General features: G+C 45.6%; 1 protein-coding gene across 1 annotated transcript in view; it reads left to right on the top strand.

The window, feature by feature from the left end:
- The first annotated feature begins 2,437 nt into the window (after positions 1 to 2,437).
- LOC135057412 (alpha-2-macroglobulin-like) overlaps positions 2,438 to 18,485 on the top strand; it is a 139,014-nt gene continuing 122,966 nt past the window's right edge. The window contains exons 1-2 of the mRNA XM_063963302.1: positions 2,438 to 2,650; positions 17,759 to 17,918. Of these exons, the coding sequence (XP_063819372.1) occupies positions 2,453 to 2,650; positions 17,759 to 17,918 (358 nt within the window). The 5' untranslated portion in view covers positions 2,438 to 2,452. The remainder of the gene's footprint in view (positions 2,651 to 17,758; positions 17,919 to 18,485) is intronic.

Below are 18,485 nucleotides of genomic sequence, written 5' to 3'. Positions count from 1 at the left end.
CATGCGCCACTGGTACTATTGTTTTTACTCTTTATTCATGTAATTGACACTATACAGAGTAACTTATATGGTTCTGTGACCAATATAAATGTGTTAAATAAGAGTTCATCAGTATGGATCATTTACTTGAGAGTTTAAATAATTGTAACGCTATAATAAACATTCATTCTAGAAGAATAGTAGTAAAGATCAATGTTGTTCTTTATATTCACTTATAACAGTTTATCTTCTAATTAATGAACTATCAATCAGAGTATAATTCTTGCTCTATAAATGTTCATAATAATAACTATGGAGTATTTCCATTTACAGCTGCTTAGGTAACTGAGTTTAAAACAATACTGATAAATGGAATTGTCTGTTATAGTTATACCCCTTTCTGACATACTGTAAAACCCAGGCTTCAACCTGGCTCGGACCTGGGACACTGAGCATGGGCTGAAGTCGGGGCTTTCTGACAAGATCCCAGTTCATACATGGGTGATGACCCGGGTTATTCCCAGGTCGTTCCCCTTCACAACGGGCACGGGTTTACCAGTGATCTGGGTCTTCCGGCTTACAGTGGGTGCTTGCAGATGATGTAATCTCCAAGTGCTACTGTTCCCCACCAATCAGCTTCTTTTAGACATGACACAGGACACCAAGACCCATGTCATACCTTTCAGACAGGAGCCGTGGTACTGACTGGGGTTGCTAGTTCTGGGAATAACCCTGGTCGACTGAATGTTAACAGGACCCGGAACTCTCAACCCTTTCAAACATAATTTGGTGGTTTTGATGTACAGTATGTCAGAAAGGGGTATTAGTAACAGAGTGGTTATAATTTAAAAGACAATGTAAACTTCTTAATTGGTACTTTGGGGTAATTCAGATGTGGTTGGAGATGCTTTGTGTGCTGCAAATTGCCAATTATTGGTACTTTGCGTATGTCTAGGACCCATTCTGCGCATGTGAGAATGGGTCCTGTGATGTCGGAAGCATTCTGGCATTAGACAGTCTTATGCCACTTGGGGGCAGGGGTTGATGGCTTCCGTTTCTACAAATTAAGGCATATCACTGTCATTTAGGGGGAGGGAGGAGGTCAGGAGCTCCATCAGAGGATGGAGATTTCCTGGCCTCTTGGTTCTAGGTATTACGCATGAGTCATGTCAAGGCCGATGGTGCCGGGAAAGATCCAACACTGCATCCTAGGATACAGTACAGATCAGTAATGCAGCATGACGCCTCCTGTTACATTACCATATTAGAGCAACAGATAAAGCTACTCCATGTTATAGGGTGTAAGAATCAGAAAGTGAGAGATTTTAGTAAAATTCTCTTGTTTTTTTTAAAGTGGCAATCAGTTACATGGCAAAACCAGGTTGATTTTGCCATTTAAATGATTGCTACTTTAAAAAAACAAGATCATTTTACTAAAATCTCTCACTTTCTGATTCTCACACCCTATTACATCCCCCCACATCTTAATTATCCCCCTTGTGCTCAGATGTGTTCTCCCAATTACAAGAACCTTAAGAGAGGGTAAATAACACTGGTATTGTGCACATAGGGGGGGATTTATTACAGCTTGGAGAGAGATAACATGTAGAGAGCTAAAGTACCAGCCAATCAGACCTAAACTGCCATTTTTTATACACTGCCTATAAAATGAAAGGAGCTGATTGGTTGGTACTTTATCTCTTTCCACTTTATCTCTCTCCAAGTTTGATAAATCTTCCCCATAGTGCCAGATTGATTGTCAACTGTGCATAACAGGATATTAACAGGCAATCAGAAAAATAAGGTACTTCAATATGGCATCTAAAGCTGAATTACAAAATATAAATGTGAGTGTTATAGAGCAGTGCATCATATGGGGGTATATGTAATAGGGTCCGAGTTTGGTGCGGGATGTCAGCAGATAATGGTCGTATTTTTACAGCAGCAATAATTTACTAGGCAAAATCATCCTGCAATGTTACTGAGCAGCTTGTCCCCACCCCCCAGACAAACCAATCCACACAATTCCCACCTCCAAGGCAAACCAACGGCCACACAACTAAGGAGGTACCCCAGGCAATCCAGCCTTCCACAGACACACTGCTATGCAGCTCCCCCCTGCAACAGGCTGTTGTGACTGTCTGTCCTAGCCTGACTGTCTCCAAACTCTGGCTGCTGTCTGATAAGAGGGTCTATGCAGCTTTGGAGGGGTGGCAGGGATTGTTTTCACTGGGAAGGGGGGGCTGTGTTGGGGTGGTTGCCTGTGGGTATCCCCTTAGCTGTGTGGTCGTGGGGGTTGGTTGACTGGGAGAGAGTGGCTTATCTTTAATGTGGCCACTTTTCCCATGAAACCACGCCCATGTATTTTTGGACATTTTCTTTATATCGTCATAAATGTACCCTTGTTTTACCTGTGTTCCTAATTTCATTGTTGTCTGCAGTGTCTCATTATTTTCCTTGTTCTTTCTGTGTAATGCACTCATGTAGGCACTATGTGATCACAGCTCCGTCACATTCAGTGCGGGGATCCCAGCAGAAAGTCTGTGTGACCTTCCTTGATCTGGATGGGCCAGTTGACTTCAAAGTAGACCTGCATAAAAATGAACACACTCATGTCATTGCTGAGCACAAAGTAGACACCCCGGATTACTCTCACTGTTTCCCCTTCCAGGTGAGTACACATTTCTAACATTTAATGTGTTTGTCAACTAAAATTCCTCCAGAATGTTATTGTGAAATTCTTAAATTATCATAGACATAATGGGGTATATTTACTAAGCTCCCGATTTTGACCGAGATGGTGTTTTTTCTTCAAAGTGTCATCTCGGGAATTTACTATACTCAAATCACGGCAGTGATGAGGGCATTCATAATAATTTGGAATTCCTAGGAAAAAATTACGAATCAATACACCATCGGTCAAATACGCCTGCAATTTGGTAGAAATCGGTCATTTACTAAAAAGTGCAAATCACAAACACTGCCGACAATAGCCAAACACTGCCGTGCTAAAATACAATTCGTGAAAAAGTGCTAAAAAAAACCAGACCTTTTTTTCCCCGTGTTTGGATAGGCATGCACGGATCCATGAGATCCGTGCATGTTTTTCAGTGGGAAGGGGTGGGATTTTGTTATTTGTAAAAAAAAAAATTGCGTGGGGTCCCCCCTCCTAAGCCAAACCAGCCTCGGGCTCTTTGAGCCGGTCCTGGTTGAAAAAATATGGGGAAAAAAATGTCAGGGGTTCCCCCATATTTAAACAACCAGCATCGGGCTCTGCGCCTGGTCCTGGTTCCAAAAATATGGGGGACAAAAAGCGTAGGGGTCCCCCGTATTTCTGAAACCAGCACCGGGCTCCACTAGCCAGATACAAAATGCCACAGCTGGGGGACACATTTATCTAGGTCCCTGCGGCCCTGGCATTACATAACCAACTAGTCACCCCTGGCCGGGGTACCCTGGAGGAGTGGGGACCCCTTCAATCAAGGGGTCCCCCCCCTCCAGCCACTCAAGGGCCAGGGGTGAAGCCCGAGGCTGTCCCCCCCATCCAAGGGCTGCGGATGAGAGTCTGATAGCCTTTTTGTCAAAAAATTTATATTGTTTTTTGTAGCAGTACTGCAAGTCCCAGCAAGCCTCCCCCGCAAGCTGGTACTTGGAGAACCACAAGTACCAGCATGCAGTTGAAAACCAGGCCCGCTGGTACCTGTAGTACTTCTACTAAAAAAATACCCCAATAAAAACATAAGACACACACCTTGAAAGTAAAACTTTAATACATAGATCCACACCTCCATATACACATACTTACCTATGTTCACACGAGGGCCGGTCCTCTTCTCCATGTAGAATCCATGGTGTACCTGTTGAAAAAATTATACTCACAAAAACCAGTGTAGATGGCTCCTCTTTAAATCCATTTGTAATCCTGGTACTTTGCAAAATAACAAAACGGACACCCAACCTCGTACTGAAAGGGGCCCCATGTTTTAACATAGGACCCCTTTCCCCGAATGCCAGGAACCCCCTCTGACTTGTGTCTAAGAGGGTTCCATCAGCCAATCAGGGAGCGCCACATTGTGGCACCCTCCTGATTGGCTGTGTGCTCCTGTAGTGTATGACAGGCAGCACCCCGGCAATGTTACAATGTAGCGCCTATGCGCTCCATTATAACCAATGGTGGGAACTTTGTGGTCAGCGGTTGACCGAAAGTAACCTCACCGCTGACCACAAAGTTCCCACCATTGGTTATAATGGAGTGCATAGGCGCTACATTGTAACATTGGAAGATGCCTAACTCTCCCACATATACTGCTACAGGTTATACAGTCTAGGGCCCTCATTCCGAGTTGTTCGCTCGCTAGCTGCTTTTAGCAGCATTGCACATGCTAGGCCACCGCCCTCTGGGAATGTATCTTAGCTTAGCAGAATTGCGAACGAAAGATTAGCAGAATTGTGAATAGAAATTTCTTAGCAGTTTCTGAGTAGCTCCAGACCTACTCACAAATAGCGATCAGTTCAGTTAGTTTCATTCCTGGTTTGACGTCACAAACACACCCAGCGTTCACCCAGGCACTCCACCGTTTCTCCATTCCCAGAGCCTAACACTAACCTTTTCCCCTGGAAAAGTGGGCATGGCCTCGCAACTCCATATTATCAAACTATAAATAAATATATTTTCACACGCACACAATTAGCAACCTTACACATAACAGCCACAGTAGTGTTCCTTACACATAATGTCAAGTATAGTGCCAGATACACATAATGTCTACAGTATAGTGCCAGATACACATAATGTCTACAGTAGTGCAGTGCCAGATAAACATGACATGCCGCCCAGCAGTGCCAGCTACACATGATATGCTTCCCACACATGATATGCCCCCCAGCAGTGCCAGGTAGACATGATATGCCCCCCAGCAGTGATAGATAGACATGATATGCCCCCCAGCAGTGCCAGCTACACATGATATGCCCCCAGCAGTGCCAGCTACACATGATATGCCCCCAAGCAGTGCCAGCTACACATGATATACCCACCAGCAGTGCCAGCTAGATGATATGCCCCCCAGCAGTGCCAGCTAGACATGATATGCCCCCAGCAGTACCAGCTAGACATGCTATGCCCCCCCAGCAGTGCCAGATACATATGATATGCCCCCAGTAGTGGCAGCTACACATGATATGCCCCCCCAGCAGTGCCAGCTAGACATGATATGCCTCTCAGCAGTGCCAGATAGACATGATATGCCCCCCAGCAGTGCCAGATAGACATAATATGCCCCCCAAGCAGAGCCAGCTAAACATGATATGCCCCCCAGCAGTGCCAGCTAAACATGATATGCCCTCCAGCAGTGCCAGCTACACATGATATGCCACCCAGCAGTGCCAGCTAGATGATATGCCCCCCAGCAGTGCCAGCTAGACATGATACCCCCCCAGCAGTGCAGAGATAGACATGATATGCACCCCAGCAGTGACAGCTATACATGATATGCCCCCCCAGAAGTGCCAGCTAGACATGATATGCCTCCCATCAATGCCAGCTACACATGATATGCCCCCCAGCAGTGCCAGATAGACATGATATGCCCACCAGCAGTGCCAGATATACATGATATGCCCCCTTGCAGTGCCAGCTACCCATGATATGCCCCCCAGCAGTGCCAGCTACACATGATATGTCCACCAGCAGTGCCAGCTAAACATGATATGCCCTCCAGCAGTGCCAGCTACACATGATATGCCCCCCAGTAGTGCCAGCTACACGTGATATGCCTCCCAGCAGTGCCAGATAGACATGATATGCCCCCAGCAGTGCCAGATAGACATGATATGCCCCCCAGCAGTGCCAGCTACACATAATATGCCCACCAGCAGTGCCAGCTAAACATGATATGCCCCCCCAGCAGTGCTTTTCCAATGGAAGGAACACCTTTTGTGACTCCCTGTCCAGTATCATTCCCAGGAATAGGAGCCTCCGTGTTGGCTCTAGGTGAGATTTTGGACTTCTCCCTTGACGGCGCCTTTATTAGAAGATCGTCTAGGTAAGGAATTATGTTCACTCCCTGTTTGCGGAGGAGGAACATCATCTCTGCCATCATCCTGGTGAACACCCTTTGTGCCATAGAGAGACCAAATAGCAGGGTCTGGAACTGGTAGTGACAGTCCTGCAGTGCAAACCATAGATAAGCCTGATTAAGCAGCCAGATCGGAATATGAAGGTAGGCATCCTTGATATCCAGAGACACTAGGAATTCTCCCTCCTCCAGACCTAAGATCACCGCTCTAAGAGACTCCATCTTGAATTTTAACACTCGTAAATACGAGTTAAAAGTAGTGATGAGCGGGTTCGGACCCCCGGGATCCGAACCCCCCAAACTTCACCCATTTTACACGGTTCCGAGGCAGACTCGGATCTTCCCGCCTTGCTCGGTTAACCTGAGCGCGACCGAACATCATCATCCAGCTGTTGGATTCTGACGAGATTCCTATTGTATAGAAGGAGCCGCGCGTCGCTGCCATTTTCACTGGTGCTATGGAGATGATAGCGAGAGGACGTGGCTGCTTTCTCTCAGTTTCTCTGTTCAGTGTGCTGCAAATATCTGTGCTTAGTGTGCTTGCAAATATCTGTGCTCAGTGTGCTGAAAATATCTACGCTCTCTGCCTGAAAAACACTCCATATCTGTGCTGCATTGCTGTATATATAGTAGGAGGACACTGCAGAATTTTGCTGACCACCAGTATATATATAGCAGTACGGTACAGTAGTCCACTGCTCTACCTCTGTGTCGTCATGTATACTATGCATCCATACCTGTGCTGCATTTTAGTTGTGCGCAGTATATAGTAGGAGGGGACAGTGCAGAATGTTGCTGTGACCACCAGTATATATATATAGCAGTACGGTACAGTAGTCCACTGCTCTACCTCTGTGTCATCAAGTATACTATGCATCCATACCTGTGCTGCATTTTAGTTGTGCGCAGTATATAGTAGGAGGGGACAGTGCAGAATGTTGCTGTGACCACCAGTATATATATAGCAGTACGGTACAGTAGTCCACTGCTCTACCTCTGTGTCGTCATGTATACTATGCATCCATACCTGTGCTGCATTTTAGTTGTGCGCAGTATATAGTAGGAGGGGACAGTGCAGAATGTTGCTGTGACCACCAGTATATATATAGCAGTACGGTACAGTAGTCCACTGCTCTACCTCTGTGTCATCATGTATACTATGCATCCATACCTGTGCTGCATTTTAGTTGTGCGCAGTATAAAGTAGGAGGGGACAGTGCAGAATGTTGCTGTGACCACAAATATATATATAGCAGTATGGTACAGTAGTCCACTGCTCTACCTCTGTGTCGTCAAGTATACTATGCATCCATACCTGTGCGCCATTTTAGTTGTGCACAGTATATAGTAGGAGGGGACAGTGCAGAATGTTGCTGTGACCACCAGTATATATATAGCAGTACGGTACAGTAGTCCACTGCTCTTCCTCTGTGTCGTCAAGTATACTATGCATACAGGATCCCGACAGCTGGATGCTGGTGGTCAGAATACTGACACTTTTGGTAAGTAAAGTAACCCTGCCCATTACCCTCTCCCTAATCCTCCCCTCATGCAACCTAACCCTAACCTTTTCCATCAACAGCCTAATTCTAACCTCCATTCCCAGAGCCTAACACTAACCTTCACCCTAGTGCCTAACCCTAACCTTCACTGGCATACTTATATTAAAGAAGAGAGAGAGAAGGGGGGAGACACAGAGACAGAAACAAGCATGAGACACAGAGAGGGAGAGAGGGATAGAGAAAGAGGAAGGGAGGGAGAGACAGAAAGAGAAGGGCGGACACAGAGATAGAGAAGGGGAGAGTGGGCCTGAGAAAAGGGGAAGAGAATAGTAAAAGAGAATGAGAGAAAGAGACACAGATGGAGAGAAGTGGGGGAGACAGAGAGAAAACGAGGAGACAGTGAAAAAGACAAAGAGAGAGAGAGAATGAAGAGACACACAGAGAGAGAACGGCTGGAGACACAGAGAGAGAGAGAACGTCGGGAGACACAGAGAGAGAGAGAATGGTGGGAGACAGAGAGAGAGCGGTGGGAGATACCGAGAGAGAGAAAGAAAGGCGGGAGACACGGATGGAGAGAGAGAGAGAATGGCGGGAGGCACAGAGAGAGAGAGAGAATGGTGGGAGAAACAGAGAGAGAATGGTGGGAGACACAGAGAGAGAGAACGGGGGAGACACAGAGAGAGAGAACGGGGGAGACACAGAGAGAGAGAACGGGGGAGACACAGAGAGAGAGAATGGGGAGACACAGAGAGAGAGAACGGGGAATACAGAGAGAGAGAGAGATCTGTGGTGAGAGGGAAAGAATGGAGGTGAGAGGGAGAGATAGAGAGACCTGGGGTGATAGGGAGAGAGAGAACAGGGGTGAGAGGGATAGAACAGGAGTGAGAGGGAGAGAGAAGGGAAGACAGCAAGAGAGAGAGAAGGGGAAGATACATAGAGAGAGAGGGGGTGTGAAAGGTGAGTGGAAGAGAGAGAGGAGAGAAAGGAGGGGAGGTAGAGACAGAGAAAGAGAAGGGGAGAAAGAGAGAGAGGAGGGAGAGAGAAGAGGAAGATATGGAAATACAGAGAAGGGGATGAGTCAGAGAGAGAGAGATAGAGAAGGGGGAGAGAGGGAGATGGGAGAGAGAGAGAAAGGGGAGAGACAAGGGAGAAGAGAGAGAGCAGGGGAGAGGTGAGAGAGGCAGAAGAGAGAGGAGAGAGAAAGGGAATAAGAAAGGGGGAGTCAATGAGACACAGAAAGACAAAAGGGAGACATAGAAAGAAGGCTGGGGGACACAGAGACGGTGCGAGAGAGAAGGGGGAGATAGAGAAAGGGGAAGCAGAGAGAAAAAGAAGGGTGGAGGACACAAAGAGAGAGAGAAGGGGAGACAGAGAGAGAGAGAAAAGGGTAGAAGACACAAAACGAGAGTGAGAAGGGGAAGAGAGAGAGAGAGAAGGGTGGGAGACAGAGAGAGCAAGAAGGGGGAGACACAGAGAGCGAAAAGTGGAAAACACAGAGAGGGAGAGAGAGAGAAGGGTGGAGGACACGAACAGAGAGAGAGGGGGGAGACAGAGGAAAGGGTGGGAGACAGAGAGAGTGAGAAGGGAAAGTGAGAGAAAGAATGGTGGGAGACAGAGTGAAAAGGGGGAGACACAGAGACAGTGAAGAAACACAGAGAGCGAGAGAGAGAAGGGGGAGACACAGAGGGGTCAATTCAATTCTGTGCGAATTAAATAGCGCTGGGAATTAGCTCACGGGGCTATACAGTTCAGCGCAATGTCACAAGGCCGGTTCTCACTGACTAAACATGGTGTTTTGTCACAAGATCAGGCATTCACAGACATAAATGCCTGGGCGATACTGTTTCCACCACGCTAAGGTCAGAAATCAGCCTTGCGCGAGGATTGTTGTTTTGATTCCTATTCGCATCCTCGTCGTCTGTCACTGCGTGCTGCATTGAATAGCTCCAGAAGCTAATTCCCGGCGCTATTCAATCTGCGCCAAATTGAATTGACCTCAGGGGGGTAGCAGAGAGGGTGGAGACAGAGAGAGAGATGGAGCAAGTCAGAAAGAGAGATAGCGAAGGGGGCAGAGAGAGAAATAGAAGGGGGGAGACAGAGAGAGAGAGGAGAGAGAGACAGAGAGGTGGGGGGCACAGAGCAAAGTGGGGAGACAGAGAAAGAGAAGGCGTTGAGAGAGAAGAGAGAGACACAATGAGGTGGGGGGCACAGAGGGATGTGGGGAGACAGAGAAAGAGAAGGGGTAGATAGAGAAGGGGTAGACAGAGAGAGAGGTGGAGGGGGGGCACATAGAGAGAGAGAGAAGAGGGGAGACAGAGAAAGGGTTGAGACAGCCATCCCCTAAATCTCCTCCTCCTGCCCACCTACAGGTAGCATTGTGTAACCCCTCTCCCCATCAGGACAGGCAGCATTTTGTACCTTTTGCGGCATTTTGTACCTCTTACAGCAGTTGGTCCCCGCCAATATCGCTGGTAGCAGCGGCTCCTCATCTTTAGCTTCGGCAGCAGCGGGTCCCGTCTGTAGCTCCAGCAGCAGCGGTCCCCGTCTCTAGTGTAGATCCGGCAGCAGCGGGTCCCCGTATTTAGCTGCTGCGATAGCAGCGGGGTCCCATTATTTGGATTTCGCTCCTGTGAACCCGGCAACAGCAGCGTCCCGAGGGGAGGTGGCCGGTGAGAGGAAGGGGAGGAAATGTAAGTGGAGGGGAGGGACTGGACCGCCTCGACCAGCGGCCAGGGCCAGCCAGTGGATCCGCAAGTACCACTGCGCTGCACTAGTGGGGTGTATGTGGGCACTGGTTGGGTTGAACGGGTGAGGGAGGGAGTGGGCTCTCTCTCTTCAGGCAGCCATTGATGGTGACAAGAAAATATATATTTTTTATGGTCACCAAAGTCTACTAGCACAGTCTGGGCCTATTTTCATGGGGGTCCTGGAGCTGCAGCTCCACCCGCCCCATTGTTAATCCGGCCCTGGTCAGATGTGGAAGGATCTCTCAGATATCTGATAACAGCATACCCATCATACACATATGGGCACACGAACAGCTTGATCCATCTATTGATGGATCTCTATTTTTTTTAAATGGGCAGTTCTGGGTGGCAAGTGTGTGGCTGCCATATGATCACAGAGCAAATCAGCCTGTGCCTAACCCTGTCCCTTCGCTGTTGCATCCTATCCCTCCGGTCCATGCAGATTGTCAACATTTTACATGTCAACATTCTGCAGATGTGCATATGTTCAATGTCGACAATTCAACATTATCGACATCATACATGTATATAAGAACTGTATATAAGAAATATGGGGTTACATGCTTGGGAAAAGCATCTTTGACAGCTGACTATCCAGGGCAAAATGATTTAAGAAACTTTGGAGTTGATGTAGCAAACAGTGAAAACAGTGTACTCTAACACTGATAAGTTTAGTATAGGGTATAAGCTATTATCATGTGATTCAGTGCAGAGGCGTCACTCACCTCCTTAACACACAATGTGACGAAAAAAGGTGGGGCTTTGTGGGAATGGTTGGGGCTTAACTACAGAGGTGGGGCTTTGAAGGACCGAAATGGAGGCTGGGCTTTGTGATAAAGGGCGGGGCTTCGCATCCTGACACCCGTTTTTTTTGTCACTTGAGGGGTGAGGGCTGACTCCCGGTGAGTGCTGTCCCTGCAGTGCTGGCTCCTACACAGTGACAGGAGCTGAGTGTTGCACATAATATAACAGTGCAGCACTCGGCTCCTGTCACTGTGCAGGAGCGGGCATTTTGGTGTCACCCCTTGGCTGGTGACACCCGTGCCGGCCGCACCCTCCTTGTGATGCCACTGATTCAGTGGCAGGGGCTGGCTGGCAACTTTAAGCCTGGGCGACAAACACAAGCAAGTGGTCCATCTTTTCTACCAAGAAATATAAAAATGAGTTTGAGAATGTTGGGGGTGTGGTTTGCTTAATGTGGGTGTGGTTTACATAGCTCATGAAATATATAGTAACAATTACCAGCAGTTTATTTTTATTTATTTCAAATCAGAGTTTCAGCTAGAGATGTGGGGCGGGCACCTTTAGGGTTTTGGTTTTGGATCTGGATGATTTTTTTTTAAAAACCTTAAAACCAGCTAAAATCACAGAATTTGGGGGTAATTTTGATCCTATAGTATTATTAACCTCAATAACATTCATTTGCACTCTACTCTGAACAACTCACACCTCACAATATTGTTTTTAGGCCACAAGGTTGCACAGAGGTACAGTAGCTGGATGACTAAGCTAAGCGATACAAGTGGGCGGCACAAACACCTGGCCCATCTAGGAGTGGCACTGCAGTAGCAGGCAGGATGGCAGTTTTAAAAACTAGGCCCCAAAGACCACATAATGCAAAGAAAAATAAAGAGGTGCAAGATGGAATTGTCCTTGGGCCCACCCATAACCCCACCCACCCTTATGTTGTATAAACAGGACACGCACACTTTAACAATCTAATCATTTCAGTGACAGGACTATGGCCGAAATGATTGGTTTGTTTGGGCCTCCGCGAAAAAATAAGCAATTAATCTCTTCTTGCACAAACTGGCTCTTCAGTGGCAGATGTCGTCCTCATCCTCAGATTCCCCCCCCCCCCCTTCAGTGTTTACATCCTCATCCAGAGAAATAATATTCAAACAAAACCTCCCCATTTATGTGTCAGTGGACTGCTTACGCTATTACCCAAAGTTTCTGAGCTTGACGATGACTTATGCTGAATGCGCTGCAGGTGACGTATAAGGGAGGATGTTCCTAAGTGGTTAACATCCGTACCCCTACTTATTATGGATTGACAAAGGCAACAGGTGGCTTGACACCTACTGTCCGGATTTGTGGAGAAATAATGCCACACTGAAGAAGTGGTTTTTTGGTATTTTGCCCAGTCATGACAATTGGCTTTTTCATCCCAGGGCCAACAATTGCCTCCACTGATTCCTTATTCAAACAAACCACATCACCATCAGAATCCTCATCGTCAACTTCCTCCGCAGCGCCAGCTACACCCATATCCTCCTCATCCTGGTGTACTTCTACAGTGACATCCTCAATCTCAATATCATCAACTGGACTGGTGGTGTTCCTACCAGCGCTCGCAGGGGATGTGCAAATGGTGGTAGGAGCCTCCTCTACCCATACAGTGTTGTGAAGATCAGGCCTAGACATGGCAACCACAGACAGTGCCAACACTCCTGTATTTTCACTACACCCCTGTAATTTTACAGCATACAAAACAGGGCCAGTGTACATTGATTTTCACTGCACCCTAGAATAATTACAGCATACAAGACAGGGCCAGTGTACATTGATTTTCACTGCACCCTAGAATAATTACAGCATACAAGATAGGGCCAGTGTACATTGATTTTCACTGCACCCTAGAATAATTACAGCATACAAAACAGGGCCAGTGTACATTGATTTTCACTGCACCCTAGAAAAATTACCGCATACAAGACAGGGCCAGTGTACATTGATTTTCACTGCACCCGAGAATAATTACAGCATACAAGACAGGGACAATGTACATTGATTTTCACTGCACCCTAGAATGATTACAGCATACAAGACAGGGCCACTGTACATTGATTTTCACTGCACCCCTGAATTTTTACAACATACAGGGCCATTGTAATGTTATTTGAACAGCAACACCCCTATATTTCCTTCATACAAGAGCAGAGTGCTTTTAATTTTTGACAAATTGACCTTTGAATTTTTACAACATACCGGTCCGGCAGTACCCCTATATTTTATAGCATACAGCAGTGTGCTTTTAATTTTTTACAACTGCACCCCGGAATTTTTACAAAATACAGGGCCAGTGTAATGTTATTTGAACAGCAACACCCCTATATTTTACATATATTTAAGCGATACAAGTGGGTGGCACAAACACCTGGACCATCTAGGAGTGGCACTGTAGTGGCAGAAAGGATGTCAGTTTTAAAAACTAGGCCCCAAAGAGCACATAATGCAAATAAAAAAAAAGAGGTGCAACGAGGTAGCTGGATGACTAAGGGCCAGTGTAATATTATTTGAACAGCAACACCCCTATATTTTACAGCATACAGCAGTGTGCTTTTCATTTTTAACTGCGTGCCTGAAGTTTTACAACATTCAGGGCCAGCAGCACCCATATATTTTACAGCATATAGCAATGTGCTTTTAATTTTGAATAACTGCACGCCTGAATTTTTACAACATACAGGGCCAGCAGCACCCCTATATTTTAAAGCATACAGGAGCAGTGTGCTTTAATTTTTAACAGCTGAACCCCTGACTTTTTATAGCATACAGCGCCAGTGTAATGGTATTTGAACAGCAACACCCCTATATTTTACAGAATACAGCCGTGTGCTTTTAATTTTTAACTGCACCCTTGAATTCTGACAATATACAAGACCAGCAGCAGCCCAATATTTACATACAGGAGCAGTGAGCTTTTAATTTTTAACAATTTGCCCCCTAAATTTTTACAACATACAGGGCCAGCAGCAACCCTATATTTTACAGCATACAGAATGACAGTTATCATGCACCCTGTACAACACAGTGACAGCATAGACAGCAACACCCATGTACAGCTGCAGCACATGAAACACCAGTGACAGACAGTGACAGACAGGACAGCACTCCTAACACAGCACACATAAACCACAGTGACTGCAACAGCACCCCTACAGAGCACACACTAACCCCACCCGATGCCACCACCCACAGAGAGTCAACAATAACTAGGTCGACAGGTTTTCTAGGTCGACAGGATGTCTAAGTTGACATGTACTAGTTCGACAGGTCAAAAGGTCAACATGAGTTTTTTACAATTTTTTTCTTTTATTTTGAACCTTTTCATACTTAACGATCCACGTGGACTACGATTGGAACAGTAATCTTGCCTGAAGCATGATGAGCGAAGCAAGCCAATGCTTTGGCACACGGTGCACTAATTGGGGTTCCCGGTCACTCTACGAAGAAAACGACACCAAAAAAACATAAAAAACTCATGTCGACCTTTTGACCTTTTGACCTAGACCATATCGACCTAAAGACCCTGTCGGCCTAGAGACCATGTCGACCTAGTTACTGTCAACCAATAGTGGTTGACCTAGACACTGTCGACCTAGTTACTATCTACCTTCCATACCACACCAAACAAAAAGACAATATAATATTCTGGCATGCCACAAGTATTCAATGAAATAAAGACACACAGTGTTATTTATAGAAACATAGACTGTGACAGCAGATAAGACCCACTTGCCCCATCTAGTATGCCCTAATCACATGTGCATGCACACACTAGTGTTCACTTTTTGTCAGGAGCCAATTAACCAACTGTACCAGTATATTTTTGGAGTGTGGGAGGAAAACAGAGTACCTGAAGGAATCCCACACAAGCACAGCTAGGGCCATGGTGAGAATCAAACCTGTGACCTCAGTGTTGTGAGGTAGTAATGCTAACCATTACACCAGGGCTGGCCAGAGTCAGTGAGCTACTCTGAAAACTGAAAAGCTTTTTTGGTCTACTAAGGTAACACACTTGCGCGCACTGCAGGAGTGCACGGAAAGGGGGGAGTTGCATAGCAAAAAGGGATGAGCCATAGCAAAAATTGGGCTTGGCCACAGTGCACGGGGTGTGGGAATTGTCTCGCTGAAATCACACATTGGCCTCCACAGAAAAAAACATACACAATGGCCCCCACAGTAATAACACATTGGCCCCCACAGGAAAACACACTCACTCACACACACACATACATACTGTCTCCCACAAGAAAAACCTAAACAGATTGTCCTCCAAATGGGTAAAAAAAACATAATTAAAAGACCCAATCACCAGCTAAAACTTGCAATTGACTTGCTTTTTGCACTTTTAATTAATCTGACTGTTGGTGCATGCAAAATCTTTATTGAGGATCAGCAGTGTATCAAATCCAAAATATGCTATATTTAATCAGAAAAAACTCTATATCACCATATAGTTTGATTTATAATGTGATAGTGTGATATGCCCCTTTACCTATCTACTTTAGTTCTGACTCTTTAAAGTACATTTGAGCTCTGACATGTTTGCAGATTTTTTTTCTAATTAAATATATCACTTTAGGTCATAGATACATCTCACAAGAGATGTAGTCACACAATAGTACCCCCAATTCAAATTATGCCACACAGTAGCACAATCATATTCACATTACACTGAATGTAGTGACCTTGATTCATATTACACATATACTGTAGTAGTGTCCCTTATTCACATTACAATACACAGTAGTGGTCCTTATACATGTTATGTCACTCAGTAGTGTCCCTTATACACAATGCCGACAGTAGTGGTGCCCTTTACACTTAATGCCCACAGCAGTAGTGCCTCTTACACATAATGCCCACAGTAGTCGTGCTGCTTACACACAAAATGACCACAGTAATAGTGCCAGTTACACTTTATGCCCACAGTAATTGTGCCCCTTACACTTAAAGCCCACAGTAATGGTGCAGCTTGTACATAATGCCCACAATAATAGTAGTACCATTTACACACAAAATGTCCACAGTAGTAGTGCCGGTAACACACAAAATGCCCACAGTAGTTTTGCCCCTTACACTTAATATCCACATTAGTAGTACCGCTTATACACAAAATGCCCACAATAATTGTGCCCCTTGCACTTAATGCCCACAGTAATGGTGCCGCTCAAACATAATGCTCACAGTAGTTGTGCTACTTACACAAAAAATGCACACGGTAGTTATGCTCCTTACACTTAATGCCCAAAGTAGTAGTGTTATTTACACATAAAATTCCTAAAATAGTCGTGCCCCTTATATTTAATGCCCACAGTAGTTGTGCCCCTTACACTGAATGCCCACATTAGTAGTGCTGCTAACACACAAAATGCCCACAGTAGTTTTACCCCTTACACTTAATGCCCACATTAGTAGAGCCGCTTACACACAAAATGCCCACAATAGTTGTGCTTCTTACACTTAAGGCCCACATTAGCAGTGCCGCTTACACACAAAATGCCCACAATAGTTGTGCCCCTTACACTTAATGCGCACATTAATAGTGCCGCTTACACACAAAATGCCAACACACAGTACTATACTTGCCTGAAGCCCTGCTCCTGCACTCACCACCACCTGGTCCAACAGCTCCTTGCGTTTGGCTCTATGCGAGAGTCATCATGACAATCCCTCCCTGCACGCACTGCAGGAGCTGAAAGGCGAAGCTCAGGAGTGAGCGCCATCCTCCGACTGTAGTGAAAGAACCGCCAGGCGCTCATTGGTACAAAATCTCTGTAGGCGTCCGCCAAATGGCTCACATCTCCTCAGTGTTGGGCTGCAGCACTCGGCCCTGCTTACCTGACAAGTCTTCAATCATGCTCGGCTGACTGCTTGCATCCTGCTTGACCATTTGCTAGCTGCACACATGCAAAAAAACAATAATAATAAAAAATAAAAAAAATAAAAATAATATACACACACACACACACACACACACACACACACACACACACACACACACACTTATAGTATAAAGAATTAGTGTCTCCCCCCAAAGCACTTAACTGGTTTCTGAAGTGGTAGAGAAAACATGCAGCAGGCTATCCTCTTCTCTGGAGCACTGATCACCTCTGCCCTCTCTGTCCCTCTCCTCCCTGGGGGCAATGAAAACTCTGAGAGTGCCTCTGTCTCTTTTTTTTTTAGCTCCAGGCTCATCCCATCACACTGCTCTGTTAAGCCCAAACCCCTTTCCCACTCTCTTGGAAAGGAAGCCTTGGCTCCCAATTGGTTATTGATGGCCATCTTCTTGTAGCCTGCTATGGTGGCAACCATTTTTAGTTAGCCCCTGCTGTCAGTCATTACGGCCAGAGCAGGAGCATACTGCAGTCAGGTGACCCTGAAATTCTAAAATTGTAGTGGATCAGGGGTAAGGCGGCACTCTGCCCCCCTGCCAAGCTTGCCACTAAGTGGGTAAGGAGGATGTTAAACTATTAATCCACAAATATTAATAATACTTTAGTTCATTACAAATAACATAATACTTAATTTAAAGTATACACAACTCCGTAGTCAATAAAGTGAGCTACATTACTTAAAATCCAAACTATTCATTTGAGATCTCCCAGACATGCAAAAAGCCCCAAACAATGATGACTTAGAATGATCCCTTACTTCTCACCAGGTTCCTGCAGAAGAAGAAGACTACTCAGTCTGGTCTCTCCACGCAGTTGTGCATGGGGAACACCTCAATGTCAATGAGACCAAGACGATTGTAATTGTCAGTGGACGTGATGCGTGCTTCATCCAGACTGATAAAACCACATACAAGCCGGGTGATACAGGTAGGACCAAACAGCATGGAATCACATAGCAGCTAATATTAAACAGTTGGGATATAAAATGGACAAACAATGTGCTTAAATATATTTTGAGACTTTGGAACTCATTGTCCTTTATTGGAGTATTTGGCTTTGAAATAAAAGAACAGTATTGTTCAAAAAAGCACCTCTAACTGGCTCTTTCAATTCAACTAATCCATACCTCCCAACATGAGCCATTCCAGGAGGGACAAAACGCTCTCTACCTGGACTTCCCTCTTATTTTTTGATTGCCAACACCTGTGTTAATATACCTTCTTATCAATTAAATAATTGAACATAGGTGATGCCAATTACATATAAGAGGGATGGCCAGGAGCAGTACATTTTGTCCCTCCTGGAATGGGTCATGTTGAGAGGCATGCTAATCAGAGTTACCGCCATACTGTAGATGTCAGTGTGACCTCAGTGCTTATTTGTTGACACAGGTACATTGTTTCTTTTACTTTGTGCAAATGTCTTATACAGTATCTCTTGTAAGCCATCTCCCGATGCAGAGGCCTTTTACTGGTAAAAACAGGTGCATCCTTT

This window comes from Pseudophryne corroboree, chromosome 3, assembly GCF_028390025.1.
Source record: "Pseudophryne corroboree isolate aPseCor3 chromosome 3, aPseCor3.hap2, whole genome shotgun sequence".
Lineage (NCBI taxonomy): Eukaryota > Metazoa > Chordata > Amphibia > Anura > Myobatrachidae > Pseudophryne > Pseudophryne corroboree.
The sequence above is the reverse complement of the archived record's forward strand: the minus strand, read 5'-3'. Positions and strand labels throughout refer to the sequence as shown.